Source organism: Triticum dicoccoides, chromosome 2A, assembly GCF_002162155.2.
Source record: "Triticum dicoccoides isolate Atlit2015 ecotype Zavitan chromosome 2A, WEW_v2.0, whole genome shotgun sequence".
NCBI classification, from domain to species: domain Eukaryota; kingdom Viridiplantae; phylum Streptophyta; class Magnoliopsida; order Poales; family Poaceae; genus Triticum; species Triticum dicoccoides.
In genome coordinates, this window is record NC_041382.1 from 779452708 (window position 1) to 779471926 (window position 19219).

The window sequence follows — 19219 nt, forward strand, 5'->3', positions numbered from 1 at the left end:
TGATCAATCACGGATGCTACTTGGTGTTTCCTTATACTAGGCTAATGGGAAAATACTCGAATAACTGAATCACTTGCAATCTTTTTTTTTCCGTAACAGCGGTGTTATATCTGCAACAACAGTTTTTGAAATTTTCTGTATAATTGCGAATATACATCTTGGTAGCTATAAATTATATCCTCTGTTTGGTGTTGGTAAGAACTTATGCTTAGCTTGTTTTATGCTCTGTTCAAGACATCTCGGGTCTGTTGAACCATGAAGTCTCTTCTTTCACTGTGGAAATATGAGCGACTAGGTGCCTGTGCTTCGTTGCCAATCGGTCGGATGCCTTGAGAAGGGTCAAATAGGGTGGACGAGTGATTTGGAATTTGGTTTTGTTAATGTCAATAGGAGGAGGAATGGAGGAGAAGCCAAGTCAAGGAGAGAACGGAGATTTGAGAGGCTAGGACACGGTGTCGATAACGGTAAGGTGTGTCATGTGGCGGCCAAACACATTGTGTTGGGATTGATCACGTTCAACACCGTGGGCATCATCAATGAGGGCGGAAAGGAGGATAAGTGATGACGTGGACATGTGTGTGCTGAGGGAGGGATCCTCGAACCATATTTATTAGGTTGGGCATATGATATATGTATTCTTCTGTTGCAACACACGGGCGGAAATGGTGTCTGATTGTAGTGTCGCGTTAGCAGCATCCTGCAGTAGTGAGACACTAACATGTGGGCCCCACATGTTAGTTAACGGTCAAACAGACAGATTGTTTAGGTGCGGGCCCGGCCTGTCATAAAGAGGTTTAATTTTTAAACAATGGTCATTTGGGGTTTTCTGAATAGCCGACCACCCATTGGTAGTTATCTGAGAAAAATTAAAAATCGGTAGTTTTTGAAACCTTAGCTAGTAAAGTAGTAGTTTTATGCTATTTACTAGATAACAAAATTAACTTATTAGGTCACTTGCTCGGTACAAATTACAAGCTAGCGATAGAGAAGTATGCTCACATTTAAGCTACCGGTGGCTGCATGCTTTCGTTGGCAATCTTAATCCCCCAGCTTGCATCCTCACAATGCCGGATGTACGGCACAAGTGTCCCCACGTCCACATCCTTCCTGGCCGCACAGCCGTAGTTGGACGGCGAGTGGAAGCAAGGCTCGACGGACATGGCTCGCATGCACGGCGGGTCTGGTACCACCCCCGTTTCGGTCGACCAGAAGGGCGTGGCGGGCATGATCCATGGCAGTATCCCGCCGAGCCCCTGCGCGACGTAGCCGAAGGTGGAAAACCCGGTGGTGACGAGAACGTCGCAGGTACTGAGCAGGTACATCTCGCTCAACGCCTTCCTGTCCTGCGAGGCATCCCGCATCTTCTGCCACCCCTCGTGGCTCGGCTGGTGCACCCGGCTGCCGCCATACTCGGCCTTGATCCTCTCGTAGTACCACGAGCTCAGAGAGGTGACCAGCACAGACGCGTTGTTCGTCTGTATGGACGGGAGAAGCAGCTTCTCCCTACGGACGCACGAGAGAACCTGGTCCAGGACCTTCTGCAACGGTTTATTCTGTGTGAAAACCCGTATCTGTATGCCGACGCGCTGCCCGGCGCCGGCGAGGTGGGCGTCGTAGTATCTGGTGAACGCGCGCCACACGTCGTTGGCCGGGTGGAATAGGTACCGACCGAGGTGGTGGAACGCGACGTCCTTCTCCGGGAACATCCGCTCCAGCTCGTCCCGGAAAGATGGGATGAGGAAGAGCCCGGGGACGAGGTAGCTGTCTGTCCTCATCAGCAGCCACGGCGCGCCGCGGATGAGCCGCTGCTGCTCGTCGCAGTAGAAGAGCTTGTCGTAGAAACCGTAGCCGCCATCCAGGTGTAGGTAGACGTACGGTGGCCGGTCCGAGTCCGACCACGACGCGTTCCCATTGTCGCCCACGGATAGCACATTGGCCTTGAGCATGTTGCCGAGGCTCTCCTTGGAGTCCTTGCCGTATTTCTTGAGGTGTCCAAGCGGGAAGCCACCACCCAACCAGCCTGAGGACGGGAGCAGCCACGTGGTCCTCGGGAAAGGTTCGCAGAAGAGGGCGGCCATGTCGTGCTGGACGAGGAGGGTGCGCTCGGTGAGCACAGCGTAGAGGAAGGCTGACACTGTGGACAGCATCCGGTTCCCGAGGCCTCGATAGCTTATGGGGACCAGGTAGCGGCAGTTTTCACTGTCGGATGTGACGATGCCATTTCCAGACTTGAGCTGCCGGATCGCCGCCCTGTACGGGGCCGTGCCGGGGCCGCATTGCTTTTGGAGCGCTTCGTGACTTCGGAGCTTGGCGAGCAAGTAGGGGGATGGTTTATGTGATGTGTGCTTCTTCTTCTTCTTCTTGTCATGGTAGCTGGCGAACTCGTACCGGCTCCGGCATGAGCGCGAGCCAAATTCCGCAGTGAGCAGACCGTCCAGGAGCTGGTCGGTGGTGAGATTGGACGGAGGTACATCTAGAGAAAATTATAAAGACATTTAATTAGCAAGTTCGTATTCCAAAATTTTAAAAATTGATAGGAAAATTTGTGATTGAGCACCATAATACGTACACACCCTTATCCAGACCATCGATTTTTGTGTTGAGATCCATGCTTAAATTTTGGTTTTTCTTCTCACACGACAAAACATACAAAGCTCAAGCTTGTTAACAATATATTGGAACTTCAATGCTTAGAAAATAACCCTAGATTTTTCTTGGTGCACCATAGATATCTAAAATGAGTATTTTACACATAAATTCGATTATTTATAGTTTTTGTGGCACACCAAAAAATCTAGAATTATTTTTCAAACGAAGGTGCAATATATTGTTGGCCTGTAAAGTTTTAGTTGCGTATATAGTTTTATTTGGGAGAAGAAAGAAATTTCATGCACGGGTCACAAAAACGGATGGCCATGCAATCTCGTGGTCAAGATACATTTTCTTTTCAAACATTGAAGTTGCGATAGATTGTTGATCTGCAAAGTTTTAGTTCCAAAGTTTTATTTGGGAGAACAAACAAAAAATGTTCACGCACGGATCGCAAAAACAGATGCCCATGGCTAACGTATGATTCGGCGATGTCGTGGTCAAGGAAAATTCAGCGCTCAATCGACCAACACTATCTTTTATAAAGAATTAATTTTGACACACTGAAGTATAATATATTGACCTGCAAAGTTTGTTTTTTTGCACCAGGCATACCCCTTTCCATTTGCATTAAACAGAAATACAAAGTTCCGGACATAACCAGGGAGAAGGGAAAGAGGGTAACGAGTCCAACGCACTGCCAGAAAACCCACCGTGCACGTTTGCCATTGAAACGAGCACTATTGGACGAAAACCTGACAGCACCACACAGTCTAAGCAAAATACAAGACTGTTCACGCATGGATCACAAAAACGGATGGATCACAAAAACGGATGCCGATAGCTAACGTACAATTCAGCGATATCGTGGTCAAGGAAAATTCAGCACTCAATCGACCAACACTATCTTGTATAAAGAATTAATTTTCAAACACCGAAGTTGTAATATATTGACCTGCAAAACTTTATTTGGGCGAACAACGAAAATGACTGTTCACGCATGGATCACAAAAACGGATGGCCATAGCTAACGTACAATTCGGCGATGTCGTGGTCAAGACAATGCTGCATTCAAACAACCGACCATTATTATCTACAGAAACAATGTACATACTTCTAAGAATTTCACTTTCTGTCCATCGATCGAACACGGAAAATTAAGCCGTAAAACAGGAAAAAAGGATTCACGTGAATGAGAAATATTCGTCCACCGCCATGGTAATTTGTGACTTAGCTGCATGCACAGGACAACAAATCAAGCAATTCGATATCCAACTACGCCTCGTCTTAAGTGCGTACCTTCTACTGAGAGCCAGCTGCTGGGTACCATCGGCAAGCCATAGCCATCCCGGGCGGCGGAGAGCACGACGACTGCGAGCAGGGTCGCCGCCACAACGCAGATGGCCGGCCAAGCCCTCCTCATGCTGCATCGAATCCGCTGCCACTTTTTCACGGTCTCAAGCCCCGCCTGCCAGGACGGCGCCGCCGGGTTGCTTCGCTCGACGTCCATGCTCGCCATGGAGCCTGAGGGGTTGGGGAAGCTATTGTTCAGACCTAAGCACGCACTGCCGCTCCAGCTAACGTTCTTAGACCTCTCATATATAGGTGGTAAATGTTTTGATCCGGTGCATCGGTCGAACTTTCAGCCGGACTCGTGCGCCATGCTGGTTCACGCGACACCGAAACAAACCACCCCGCGCAAGACACATGTATATGATGGGTCCCGCATGACTTTTCCTTCTTTTTTTCTATCTGCAGCCCATCACGACTCTGCTCCTCCACACCTGCCCCACGCTGGTCGCATCCTCCAGAAACTCTCTCACCGGCGGCGAGTGCTCGCGTGCGACGGCGCCCAACGCCGCCTCTCATTCATGGTCGGCGAGCCCCTCTCCAATCCTACTTCCCAATTCATATCCCCGCTAGCTTCCCACGGCCATGGCCGTCTGCAACTTTCGGATCTCAGCCATGGCCTCCGCCCAACTACGGCTCCGAGTCGCCGCCGGCAAAGCTACAGGAACTATCAGGGCCACACGCTAGACGACGAGGATGGGGCGGCACTGGTCCTAGCAAATCTAATATCACAGTTTTTTGCTACATGCTTCAACCGGCATAACATTTTGCTACAACCGGCATAACATTTTGCTACAACCACATCACGTTTTGCTACAACACATAGCCAGCGTCGCGTTTTTGCTACAACTAGTGTCGCTTTTTGCTATAACCGACATCACGTTTTGCTACATCAGTCACGACCAAGCTGCAACCCGCGACGGTGAACGAAGACTTTTTGCTGCAAGTGTGGTAGGTTTTTGCTACACCCGACAATGACTTTTGGTACATCCATTCTTTTTCTAGACGCAGCGGCTGCTACCTGCAATGAAGAGCTTTTGTTAACCACAGTTGAAACTTTAGCATATTCCTTTATCCTAACTGGAAAATGAGGTTTCTCAAAATAAGCAGTAGGTACAATTGGATCTAATATTATAAAGTATAGCTTCTTCTTTAACTGGTACCGGTTCTTTAATTTCTTCTTTGATAAGTGGGTGATTTTAAACTACTTCTCTTTAGGGAGTTCAACATTAGTAGCAAATGATTCATAAAAGGAGGCTACTATCTCATAATCAAGTCCATATTTAGTGCTAAACTTTTGAAAAGCATCAGTATCCATAAAAGATTTAACACCATCATACTTAAGTTTAATACCTGACTCTTTACCTTCGTTGAGTTCCCAATCTTCAGAGTTGCGTTTAATTCTTTCTAAAAGATCCCACCGGAATTCATTAGTCTTCTTCATAAAAGAACCAACAAAAGAAATATCAAGCATGGTTTGATCATTACGAGAAAGCCGAGCATAGAAATTCTGGATAATAATTTCTCTTGAGAGCTCATGATTGGGGCATGAATATAACATTGACTTAAGCCTCCCCCAAGCTAGAGCGATACTTTCTCCTTCACGAGGCCAAAAATTATATGTATAATTTCGATCACGATGAACTAGATGCATAGGATACTTTTTTTTGGTGAAACTCCAATTTCAAATGATTTCAATTCCATGATCCAATATCATCGCGTAGCCTATACCATGTTAATGCTTTTCCCTTCAAAGATAAAGGGAAAACCTTTCTCATCACCTCATCTCCGGATAAACCTGTAAGCTTAAACAATCCACAAATTTGTTCCACATATATCAAGTGCATATCAGAATGTTCGGTTCCATCTCCTGCATAAGGATTAGGTAGCAGTTGTTCTATCATACCCGAAGAAATTCCATATTCAATATTTTCAGTAGGTGTTGTAGGTTGAGGGGTAACTAATTGTGGTTCCGGATGAGGCGAAGATACCCCGAACATACCCCTCAAAGGATTGTTTTTCATAGTAATAAGTGACAATAAATTTCAGCACACTATATAAATGTTTTCTTTTACCGAATTCCACTTACCAAAGACGCTTCACTCCCCGGCAACGACGCCAGAAAATAGCCTTGATGACCCACAAGTATAGGGGATCAATTGTAGCTCTTTTCGATAAGTAAGAGTGTCGAACCCAACGAGGAGCAGAAGGAAATGACAAGTAGTTTTCAGTAAGGTAGTGTCTGCAAGTGCTGAAATTGTAAGTAGCGAGTAGTTTGATAGCAAAATAGTTTGTAACGAGCAAGTAACGATAGTAGTAACAAGTATGCAGCAAGGAAGCCCAATCCTTTTGAGGCAAAGGACAGGCCAAAACGGTCTTTTATAATAAACAAAGTGTTCTTGAGGGTACACGAGAATTTCATATAGTCACTTTCGTCATGTTGGTTTGATTTGTGTTCGCTACTTTGATAATTTGATATGTGGGTGTGATACGCCCATTTTGCATCATGCTTTTATATCGATATTTATCGCATTATGGACTGTTGTTTCACTTTATGTCACAATACTTATGGCTATTATCTCTTATTTTACAAGGTTTACATAAGGAGGGAGAATGCCGGCAGCTAGAATTCTGGGCTGGAAAAGGAGCAAATATTAGAGACTTATTCTGCGCAACTCCAAAAGTCCTGAAACTCCACGGAACATCTTAAAATAAATAAAGAAAAATCCACGCCAAAGATGAAGGCCAGGGGCCCCACACCCTGCTCACGAGGGTGGGGGCGTGCCCCCCTAGGGCGCCCCCCTACCTCGTGGGCTCCCTGGTGTCTCTCCGACGTCCATCTTCTCCTATATGAAGTCTTTCGATGAGAAAAAAATAAGAAGGAACTTTTCGGGAAGAGACTCCGCCGCCACGAGGTGGAACCTTGGCGGATCCAATCTAGAGCTCCGGTAGAGCTGTTCTGCCGGGGAAACTTCCCTCCGGGAGGGGAAAATCATCACCATCGTCATCACCAACACTCCTCTCATCAGGAGAGGGCAATCTCCATAAACATCTTCACCAGCACCATCTCATCTCCAAACCCTAGTTCATCTCTTGTATCCAATTCTTGTCTCAAAGTCCGGGATTGGTGCTAGTAGGTTGCTAGTAGTGTTGATTACTCCTTGTAGTTGATGCTAGTTGGTTTATTTGGTGGAAGATCATATGTTCAGATCCTATATGCATATTATTACCCCTCTGATTATGAACATGAATATGCTTAGTGAGTAATTACGTTTGTTCCTGAGGACAAGGGAGAAGTCTTGCTATTAGTAGTCATGTGAATTTGGTATTCGTTTGATATTTTGATAAGATGTATGTTTCCTAGCCTCTAGTGGTGTTATTTGAACGTCGACTACATAACACTTCACCATTATTTGGGCCTAGAGGAAGGCATTGGGAAGTAATAAGTAGATGATGGGTTGCTAGAGTGATAGAAGCTTAAACCCTAGTTTATGCGTTGCTTCGTAAGGGGCTGATTTGGATCCATATGTTTCATGCTATGGTTAGGTTTACCTTAATACTTTTTTTGTAGTTGCGGATGCTTGCAATAGAGGTTAATCATAAGTGGGATGTTTGTTCAAGTAAGAACAGCACCCAAGCATCGGTCCACCCACATATCAAATTATTAAAGTATAGAACGCGAATCATATGAACGTGATGAAAACTAGCTTGATGATATTCCCATGTGTCCTCGGGAGCGCTTTTCCTATTATAAGAGTTTGTTCCGGCTTATCCTTTGCTACAAAAGGATTGGGCCATCTTGCTGCACTTTATTTACTTTTGTTACTTGTTGCTCGTTACAATTTATCCCATCACTAAACTATCTATTACCACTTATTTCAGTACTTGCAGAGAATACCTTGCTGAAAACCGCTTATCATTTCCTTCTGCTCCTCATTGGGTTCGACACTCTTACCTATCGAAAGAACTAAGATAGATCCCCTATACTTGTGGGTCATCAAGACTCTTTTCTGGCGCCGTTACCGGGGAGTGTAGCGCCTTTGGTAGGTGGAATTTGGTAAGGAATTTTTTTTATAGTATGCTGAAATTTACTGTCACTTGTTACTATGGAAAGTAATTCTCTGAGGGGCTTGTTCGGGGTATCTTCACCCCGTCCAGTAGAGCAAAGAGTTGCTCCTCAACCTACTGAACCTATTGAAAATGAAACTCCTTTTGAATTTCCTTCGGGTATGATGGAAAAACTGCTAGCTAACCCTTTTACAGGAGATGGAACAAAGCATCCTGATGAGCACTTAATATATGTGGATGAAGTTTGTGGATTATTTAAGCTTGCAAGTATACCCGATGATGTTGCTAAGAAGAAGGTCTTCCCTTTATATTTGAAGGGAGATGCATTGATATGGTATAGGTTAAGTGATGATATGAGATCATGGGACTATAAAAGATTGAAGTTGGAATTTCATCAAAAGTATTACCCTATGCATCTTGTTCATCGTGATCGCAATTATATATATAATTTCTGGCCTCGCGAAGGAGAAAGCATCGCTCAAGCTTGGGGGAGGCTTAAATCAATGTTATATTCATGCCCCAATCATGAGCTCCCAAGAGAAATAATTATGCAAAGTTTTTATGCTCGGCTTTCTGATAACAATCGCACGATGCTCGATACTTCTTGTGCTGGCTCTTTTATGATGAAGACTATTGAATTCAGATGGAATTTATTGGATAGAATTAAACGCAACTCTGAAGATTGGGACCTCGACGAAGGTAAGGAGTCAGGTATGACACCTAAGTTTGATTGTGTTAAATATTTTATAGATACCAATATTTTTCGTAAGTTTAGCACTAAATATGGACTTGACTCTGAGATAGTAGCTTCTTTCTGTGAATCTTTTGCTACTTATGTTGATCTCCCTAAGGAGAAGTGGTTTAAATATCATCCTCCCATAGAAGTAAAAGTAGCTGCACCTATTAAAGTTGAAGAAAAGACTGCCACTTATAATGATCCTATTGTTCCTACTTTTTATGTTGAGAAACCACCTTTTCCTGTTAGAATAAAGGATCATGCTAAAGCTTCAACTGTTGTTCGTAAAAGCAATATTAGAACTTATACACCTTCTGAGCAAGTTAAAGTAGAACCTAATATTGCTATTGTTAAAGATCTCTTGTCTGATAATATTGATGGGCATGTTATTCAGTTTGAAGGTGAAACTGCTAGAATTGCTAAACCTTGTGATAAAGATAAACATAGACCTGTGGTAGGCGTGCCTGTTATTTCTGTTAAAATAGGAGATCATTGTTATTATGGCTTATGTGACATGGGTGCTAGTGCTAGTGTAATACCTATTGATTTATATGAAGAAATTAAGAATGAAATTGCACCTGTTGAGTTAGAAGATATTGATGTTACTATTAAACTTGCTAATAGAGATACTATTGCACCAATTGGAATTGTTAGAGATGTTGAAGTCTTGTGTGGGAAAACTAAATATCCTGTTGATTTTTTTGTTCTTGGTTCCCCACAAGATAGCTTTTGTCCCATTATATTTGGTAGACCATTCTTAAATATTGTCAATGCTACCATAGATTGCAAAAATAATGTTGTTACTATTGGCTTGGATGATATGGTTCATGAGTTTAATTTCTTTAAATTTAGTAAACAACATCGTGAGGAAGAATTACCTAGTAAGGATGAAATTATTGGTCTTGCTTCTATTGCCGTACCTCCTAGTGATCCTTTAGAACACTATTTGCTAGACCATGAAAATGATATGTTCATGAATGAAAGAAGGGAAATAGATGAAGTATTCTTTAAATAGGAACCTATTCTGCAACACAACTTGCCTATTGAAATTTTAGGGGATCCTCCTCCACCCAAGGGTGATCCCGTATTTGAGCTTAAACCGTTGCCTGATAATCTTAAATATGCTTATCTTGATGAAAAGAAGATATATCCTGTTATTATTAGTGCTAACCTTTCAGAGCATGAAGAAGAAAGATTATTGAAAACACTGAAGAAGCATCGTGCTGCTATTGGATATACTCTTGATGATTTTAAGGGCATTAGTCCCACTCTATGTCAACATAAAATAAATTTAGAAGTAGATGCCAAACCAGTTCGTGATCCTCAACGACGTCTGAATCCTAAAATGAAAGAAGTGGTAAGAAAAGAAATACTAAAGCTTCTGGAGGCAGGTATAATCTATCCCGTTGCTGATAGTGAGTGGGTAAGTCCTGTCCATTGTGTCCCTAAGAAGGGAGGAATTACTGTTGTTCCTAATGATAAAGATGAATTGATTCCACAAAGAATTATCACAGGTTATAGGATGGCAATTGATTTCCGCAAATTAAATAAAGCTACTAAGAAAGATCATTACCCCTTACCTTTTATCGATCAAATGCTAGAAAGATTATGCAAACATACACACTATTGCTTTCTAGATGGTTATTCTGGTTTCTCTCAAATACCTGTGTCGGCTAGAGATCAATCAAAGACTACTTTTACATGCCCTTTTGGTACTTTTTCTTATAGATGTATGCCTTTTGGTTTATGTAATGCACCTGCTACCTTTCAAAGATGCATGACGGCTATATTCTCTGACTTTTGTGAAAAGATTTGTGAGGTTTTCATGGACGACTTTTCCGTCTATGGTTCCTCTTTTGATGATTGCTTGAGCAATCTTGATCGAGTTTTGCAGAGATGTGAAGAAACTAATCTTGTCTTGAATTGGAAAAGTGCCACTTTATGGTTAATGAAGGTATTGTCTTGGGGCACAAAGTTTCTGAAAGAGGTATTGAAGTTGATAAAGCTAAGGTTGATGCTATTTAAAAGATGCCATGTCCCAAGGACATCAAAGGTATAAGAAGTTTCCTTGGGCACGCCGGATTTTACAGGAGGTTCATTAAGGACTTCTCAAAAATTTCCCGGCCTCTGACTAATTTATTGCAAAAAGATATACCATTTGTCTTTGATGATGATTGTGTAGAAGCATTTGAAATACTTTAGAAAGCATTAGTCTCTGCACCTGTTGTTCAGCCACCTGATTGGAATTTACCCTTTGAAATTATGTGTGATGCTAGTGATTATGCTGTAGGTGCTGTTCTAGGGCAAAGAGTTGATAAGAAATTAAATGTTATTCATTATGCTAGTAAGACTCTAGACAATGCTCAAAGAAATTATGCTACTACTGGAAAGGAGCTTTTAGCAGTTGTATTTGCTTGTGATAAGTTCAGATCTTATATTGTTGATTCTAAAGTAACTATTCAAACTGATCATGCTGCTATTAAATATCTTATGGAAAAGAAAGATGCTAAACCTAGACTTATTAGATGGGTTCTCTTGCTACAAGAATTTGATTTGCATATTGTTGATAGAAAGGGAGCTGAGAACCCCGTTGCAGACAACTTGTCTAGGTTAGAAAATATTCTTGATAACCTACTACCTATTAATGATAGCTTTCCTGATGAACAATTAAATGTTATAAGTACTTCTCGTAGTACTCCATGGTATGCTGATTAGGCTAATTATATTGTTGCTAAATTTATACCACCTAGCTTCACATACCAACAAAAGAAAAAGTTCTTCTATGATTTGAGACATTACTTTTGGGATGACCCACATCTTTATAAAGAAGGAGTAGATGGTGTTATTAGACGTTGTGTACCTGAGCATGAACAGGAACAGATCCTACGCAAGTGTCATTCCGAGTCTTATGGAGGACACCACGCTGGAGATAGAACTGCACATAAGGTATTGCAATCTGGTTTTTATTGGCCTACTGGCTTCAAGGATGCCCGTAAGTTTGTCTTGTCTTGTGATGAATGTCAAAGAATTGGTAATATTAGTAGACGTCAAGAAATGCCTATGAATTATTCTCTTGTTATTGAACCATTTGATGTTTGGGGCTTTGATTATATGGGACCTTTTCCTGCCTCTAATGGATACACACATATTTTAGTTGCTGCTGATTACGTACTAAGTGGGTACAAGCTATTCCAACTAGTAGTGCTGATCATAACACTTCTATTAAAATGCTTAAGGAAGTTATTTTTCTGAGGTTTGGAGTCCCTAGATATTTAATGACTGATGGTGGTTCACACTTTATTCATGGTGCTTTCCGTAAAATGCTTGCTAAATATGATGTTAATCATAGAATTGCATCTCCTTATCACCCTCAGTCTAGTGGTCAAGTAGAGTTGAGCAATAGAGAGCTCAAATTAATTTTGCAAAAGACTGTTAATAGGTCTAGAAAGAATTGGTCCAAAAAACATGATGATGCATTGTGGGCTTATAGAACTGCATATAAAAATCCTATGGGTATGTCTCCGTATAAAATGGTCTATGGAAAAGCATGTCACTTACCTCTCGAACTAGAACATAAGGCATATTGGGCTATTAAAGAGCTTAATTATGATTTTAAACTTGCCGGTGAGAAGAGGTTATTTGATATTAGCTCACTTGATGAATGGAGAACCCAAGCTTATGAAAATGCCAAGTTGTTTAAAGAAAAAGTTAAAAGATGGCATGACAAAAGGATACAAAAGCGTGAGTTTAATGTAGGTGATTATGTATTGCTATACAACTCTCCTTTAAGATTTTTTGCAGGAAAACTTCTCTCTAAATGGGAAGGCCCCTATGTTATCAAAGAGGTCTATCGTTCCGGTGCCATAAAGATCAACAACTTCGAGGGCACAAATCCGAAAGTGGTAAACGGTCAAAGAATCAAACATTATATCTCAGGTAATCCCATAAATGTTGAAACCAATATTATTGAAACCGTAACCCCGGAGGAATACATAAGAGACACTTTTCGGAGCGTTCCAGACTCCGAAAAGGAAAAGGTATGTGGTACGGTAAGTAAACCGACTCCAAAACAATTTTTAAGGCAATATTTATCCGTTTTGGAATATTTAGAAAAATAGAAAAATAAGTAGCAGTCCGGGAAGGACACGAGGGCCCCACGAGGGTGGTGGGCGCGCCCCCCTACCTCGTGAGCACCTCGTGTGCCTTCCGGACTCCGTTTTCTTGCATGTTACGTATTTTGGTCGGTAAAAATTCATTATATAACCTCCCGAAGGTTTTGACTCCCGTATCACGCAAATCTCCTCTGTTTTTGTTTTTGAGCTGTTGCTGCTGCAGATTAGAGCAAGATGTCTTCTCAAGAGTCAATCGGGGAGAGCCGGGTATCTAATCCGGCACCGGAACCCGGGGCAAACAGCGACGGTGACCACTTTGGGCCAGCAACAGAGGAAGAGATGGAGGTTGACTTGATGAGAGTAGATGCCATGGAGGATCAAGAAGTCACCTCTCACCTCCGAGCTGGGTTTACGATGGGGGAACTACAGAGCTCAGCTATTCCAAGCTCGGTTATCCCTTCTAATGTTAGATTTCTTTCTTATGAAAATATGAAGAGGAGTGTCACTTGTTCTCCCGCAGCTATGCAACACCCTTGGGTACAAGGAGCTTTAGCTGTCACAGGAAAGCTTCGTAAGGAAATAATGGACCTCAAACAGCAAGTCCATAAGCTCGAGGAGGAGAACCACATCTTGAGGGGAATCATCGCCAAGAATATTACACCGACAACAAAGAAGGAGACATAATCACATGGGTATGGGCACTCCCCTTGGCAACTGCCAAGCTTGGGGGAGGTACCCCAGTATCGTATCACAATCACAACTCCTATCTTTATCGTTTTTCTTAGTTCGATCCTATCAGTAGTATCTTGATCTAGTAGAATAAACTTTATGGCATGATCTAGTTTTGAGTTTTGCTTTATGATCTCTCTATGTAATCAAGTCCGTGAGCTATATATAGTAAAGATTAGTGTTGAGTCAAGGGCTTGGTTATTTTGCCATGATCTTGGGTGAATAAAAGAAAAGAGAAAAAAAATAAAAAGAAACAAAAAGTTCATATTGATCTTATTGAGAGTAATGACTTCACATAGAAAGAGTATGATGATTACAAGTTGTTGGGAGTTGGCAGACATAGCTTTGGTCATTGTTGCAATTAATAGGAAGTAATAAGGAAAGAGAGGTTTTCACATATAGATATATTATCATTGACATCTTTTATGATTGGGAGACTCATTAAAATATGACATGCTAAAGAGTTGATGTTGGACAAGGAAGACTACGTAATGAGTTATGTCTTTCTTATATCTGAGATAAAGTATGTTGTCATGGATCCTCTAACTTGTTGAGCTTGCCTTTCCCCCTCATGCTAGCCAAATTCTCAGCACCAAGTAGAAATACTACTTGTGCTTCCAAATACCCTTAAACCAGTTTTGTCATGAGAGTCCACCATATCTACCTATGGATTGAGTAAGATCCTTCAAGTAAGTTGTCATCGGTGCAAAGCAATAAAAATTGCTCTAAATATGTATGATTGGTTGGTGTGGGAGAAATAAGCTTTATACGATCTTGTGATTTGGAAGTAATAAAAGCGACATACTGCATAATAAAGGTTCATATCACAAGGGGCAATATAAAGTGACGTTCTTTCGCATTGAGATTTTATATATCCAACCATAAAAGCGCATGGCAAACTCTGCTTCCCTCTGCGAAGGGCCTATCCTTTATTATTATCTTCTACCTTATGCAAGAGTCATGGTGATCTTCACCTTTTCTTTTTCATTTTATCCTTTGGCAAGCTCAGCATGTTGGAAAGAACATGATATATATATATATATCTAATTGGATGTAGGGGAGCATGAACCATTATTGTTGACATTACCCTTGAGGTAAAAGGTTGTGGGGAAAAACTATAAGCCCCTATCTTTCTCTGTGTCCGATTAAAACTCCGTAACCACAAGTATTGCGTGAGTGTTAGCAATTATGGAGGACTAAATGATAGTTGAGTATGTGGACTTGTTTTTTAGCTCTGACATAGACTCTTTCCGGTGTTATGATAAATTGCAATTGCTTCAATGACTGAGATTATAGTTTGTCGGAGCCCAATAAGGTTTATGATTTATACTTTTGCATTGTGAATAGATCATCACTTGAACATAAGTAATCATATGACAAAATCTATATATGTTGCTTTTATGAGAATAATCATGATGCCTTCATGTCTTTATTTTATTTTTATCGACGCCTCTACCTCTAAACATGAGGACATATTTATTGTTATCGGCTTTTCGCTTGAGGACAAGCGAGGTCTAAGCTTGGCGGAGTTGATACGTCCATTTTGCATCATGCTTTTATATCGATATTCGCATTATGGACTGTTATTTCACTTTATGTCACAATACTTATGGCTATTCTCTCTTATTTTACAAGGTTTACATAAGGAGGGAGAATGCCGACAACTGGAATTCTGGGATGGAAAAGGAGCAAATATTAGAGACTTATTCTGCGCAACTCCAAAAGTCCTGAAACTCCACAGAACATCTTAAAATAAATAAAGAAAAATCCACGCCAAAGATGAAGGCCAGGGGGCCCACACCCTGCTCACGAGGGTGGGCCCCCCCTAGTGCGCGCCCCCTACCTAGTGGGCCCCCTGGTGGCTCTCCGACATCCATCTTCTCCTATATGAACTCTTTCGATGAGAAAAAAATAAGAAGGAACTTTTCGGGACGAGACTCTGCTGCCACGAGGCGGAACCTTGGCGGATCCAATCTAGAGCTCCGGAAGAGCTGTTCTGCCGGGGAAACTTCCCTCCGGGAGGGGGAAATCATCACCATCATCATCACCAACACTCCTCTCATCAGGAGAGGGCAATCTCCATCAACAACTTCGCCAGCACCATCTCATCTCAAACCTTAGTTCATCTCTTGTATCCAATTCTTGTCTCAAAGTCCGGGATTGGTGCTAGTAGGTTGCTAGTAGTGTTGATTACTCCTTGTAGTTGATTCTAGTTGGTTTATTTGGTAGAAGATCATATGTTCAGATCCTATATGCATATTATTACCCCTCTGATTATGAACATGAATATGCTTTGTGAGTAATTACGTTTGTTCCTGAGGACAAGGGAGAAGGCTTGCTATTAGTAGTCATGTGAATTTGGTATTCGTTTGATATTTTGATAAGATGTATGCTGTCTAGCCTCTAGTGGTGTTATGTGAACGTCGACTACATAACACTTCACCATTATTTGGGCCTAGAGGAAGGCATTGGGAAGTAATAAGTAGATGATGGGTTGCTAGAGTGACAGAAGCTTAAACCCTAGTTTATGCGTTGCTTCGTAAGGGGCTGATTTGGATCCATACGTTTCATGCTATGGTTAGGTTTACCTTAATACTTTTGTTGTAGTTGCGGATGCTTGCCATAGAGGTTAATCATAAGTGGGATGTTTGTTCAAGTAAGAACAGCACCCAAGCACCGGTCCACCCACATATCAAATTATTAAAGTATCAAACGCGAATCATATGAACGTGATGAAAACTAGCTTGACGATATTCCCATGTGTCCTCGGGAGCGCTTTTCCTATTATAAGAGTTTGTTCCGGCTTATCCTTTGCTACAAAAGGATTGGGCCATCTTGCTGCACTTTATTTACTTTTGTTACTTGTTGCTCATTACAATTTATCCCATCACAAAACTATCTGTTACCACTTATTTCAGTACTTGCAGAGAATACCTTGCTGAAAGCCGCTTATCATTTCCTTCTGCTCCTCGTTGGGTTCGACACTCTTACTTATCGAAAGGACTACGATAGATCCCCTATACTTGTGGGTCATCAGGGTGGACCGGTGCTTAGGTGATGTTCTTACTTGAACAAGCCTCCTACTTATGATTAACCCTCCCACAATCATCCGCAACTACGAGAAAAGTATTAAGAATAAATTCTAACCTTAGCATTAAACTGTAGGATCCAATCGGTCCCTTACGGAATAGTGCATAAACTGGGGGTTTAAGTTTCTGTCGCTCTCACAACCCACAATCTATTTACTACTCCACAATGCATTCCCTTAGTCCCAAATATGGTGAAGTGTCATGTAGTTGACGTTCACATGACGCCACTAAGGGAATCACAACATACATACTATCAAAATATCAAACACATATCAAATTCACATGATTACTTGCAACATGATTTCTCCCGTGACCTCAAGAATAAAAGTAACTACTCACAAATAATAATCATGCTCAAGATCGGAGGGGTATTAAATAGCATATTGGATCTGAACATATAATCTTCCACCAAATAAACCATATATAGTAATCAACTACAAGATGTAATCAACACTACTAGTCACCCCCTGGCAACAATCTATAGTTCCGGTAACAAGATTGAATACAAGAGATGAACTAGGGTTTGAGATGAGATGGTGCTGGTGAAGATGTTGATAGAGATTGCCCTCCCCAAGATGGGAGAGTTGTTGGTGGTGGTGATGATGATGATGATTTCCCCCTCCGGGAGGGAAGTTCCCCTGGCGAAATCGCTCCGCCGGAGGGCAAAAGTGCTCCTGCCCAAGTTCCGCCTCGAGGCGGCGGCACTTCACCCCGAAAGTCCTCCCCCTATTTTTTCTAGGTCAAAACCACTTATATACCAAAAGATGGGCACCGGAGGTGGGCCGATGAGGCTACAACCCACCAAGCGCGCCGGGGGGGCTAGCGCGCCTCGGTGGGCTGTGCCCACCTGTGGCCCCCTCTGGTGTTTATTGACTCCAATATTTCTTAATAATTCATAAAAAATCTCTGTAAAGTTTCAGCCCATTTGGAGTTGTGCAGAATAGATGGCCTGACGTAGCGTTGCTAGGTCCAGATTTCCAGCTCCCGGAATTCTCCCTCTTGGTGTGTTCCTTGCAAATTATGAGAGAAAATGCATTAGAATTACTCCAAAAAGCATTATTATTAATAAAAACATTATAAATAACAGTAAGAAAACATGATGCAAAATGGATCTATCAGTTGCACCGTAGCCATGCCCCGTCCTGTCGTAGTTATGGGGGTGCAGACTTCGAGGGCACGGGGGGCCGCCTGCTGGCAGTCGGCCGCCTCGTAGCCACCTTCTAGCAGCCGGCTACTTGGACCAGCCAGCTCAAGAAAGAGGTTGCTCGTCCGAGAGTTGTGAGGGGCGCAACCGGCTCTGATGTCTTGAAATACCATGGGGGGCTGATGAAGCTACCCGTGGTCATTTACTCCGACAATTATCCTCATTGTTGCATAGAAGAATTACGCCCTGGAAGCACCGCTAGGTGCAAGACCCGCTACAGGAGCAACTCCAGATGTTATGAACATGTGGCAGAGTAAAGCTGATGACTACTTGATAGTTCTGTGTGCCATGCTTTATGGCTTGGAATCGGGACTTCAAAGACGTTTTGAATGTCATGGAGCATATGAGATGTTCCAGGAGTTGAAGTTAATATTTCAAGGAAATGCCCGAGTTGAGAGATATGAAGTCTCCAACAAGTTCTACAACTGCAAAATGGAGGAGAATAATTCTGTCAGTGAACACATACTCAGAATGTCTGGGTACCACAACCACTTGACTCAGCTGGGAGTTAATCTTCCTGATGATAGTGTCATTGACAGAGTTCTTCAATCACTGCCACCAAGCTATAAAGGCCTCGTGATGAACTATAATATGCAAAGGATGGAAAAGACAATTCCTGAGCTCTTCGCGATGCTAAAGGCTGCGGAGGTAGAAATCAAGAAGGAGTGTCAAGTGTTGATGGTTAACAAGACCACTAGTTTCAAGAAAAACGACAAAGGAAAGAAGGGGAACTTCAAGAAGAATAGCAAGCCAGTTGCTGCGGAAGGGAAGAAGCCCAAGTCTGGACCTAAGCCTGAGACTGAGTGCTTCTACTGCAAATGGCCTGGTCACTGGAAGCGGAACTGCCGCAAGTATTTGGCGGATAAGAAGGATGGCAAAGTGAAAGGTATATTTGATATACATGTTATTGATGTGTACCTTACTAATGCTCGTAGTAGCGCCTGGGTATTTGATACTGGTTCTGTTGCTCATATTTGCTAATCGAAACAGGGGCTACAGATTAAACGAAGATTGGCTAAGGACGAGGTGACGATGCATGTGGGAAATGGTTCCAAAGTCGATGTGATCGCTGTTGGCACGCTACCTCTACATATACCGTCGGAATTAGTTTTCGACCTAAATAATTGTTATTTGGTGCCAACGTTGAGCATGAACATTATCTCTAGATCTTATTTAATGCGAGACGGTTATTCACTTAAATTAGAGAATAATGGTTGTTCTATTTATATGAGTAATATCTTTTATGGTCATGCACCCTTGATGAGTGGTCTATTTTTGTCAATTCTCGATTGTAGTGATATGCATATTCATAATATTGAAGCCAAAATATGCAAAGTTAATA

At 42.2% G+C, this 19219-nt stretch overlaps 1 protein-coding gene across 1 annotated transcript; it reads right to left on the reverse strand.

Annotated features, from left to right (window-relative positions):
* Nucleotides 1-967: 967 nt before the first annotated feature.
* Nucleotides 968-4137, reverse strand: LOC119352490 (galactoside 2-alpha-L-fucosyltransferase-like). Its single transcript, XM_037619108.1, has 2 exons — nucleotides 3889-4137; nucleotides 968-2473 (listed from the first exon to the last, which is right to left on the reverse strand). The coding sequence occupies exons 1-2, from the start codon at nucleotides 4106-4108 to the stop codon at nucleotides 1002-1004; spliced, it is 1692 nt and encodes a 563-aa protein (XP_037475005.1). The 5' UTR covers nucleotides 4109-4137; the 3' UTR covers nucleotides 968-1001.
* Between the last annotated feature and the right edge of the window lie 15082 nt (nucleotides 4138-19219).

What these genes read in the sequence shown, in the direction of transcription:
- LOC119352490 (XM_037619108.1), bottom strand. Translation starts at nt 4,108, where the DNA reads ATGGCGAGCATGGACGTCGAGCGAAGCAACCCGGCGGCGCCGTCCTGG. An exon ending in CAGCTGGCTCTCAGTAGAAG is followed by an intron (nt 2,474 to 3,888) that starts GTACGCACTTAA and finishes AATTTTCTCTAG; the next exon opens with ATGTACCTCCGTCCAATCTC.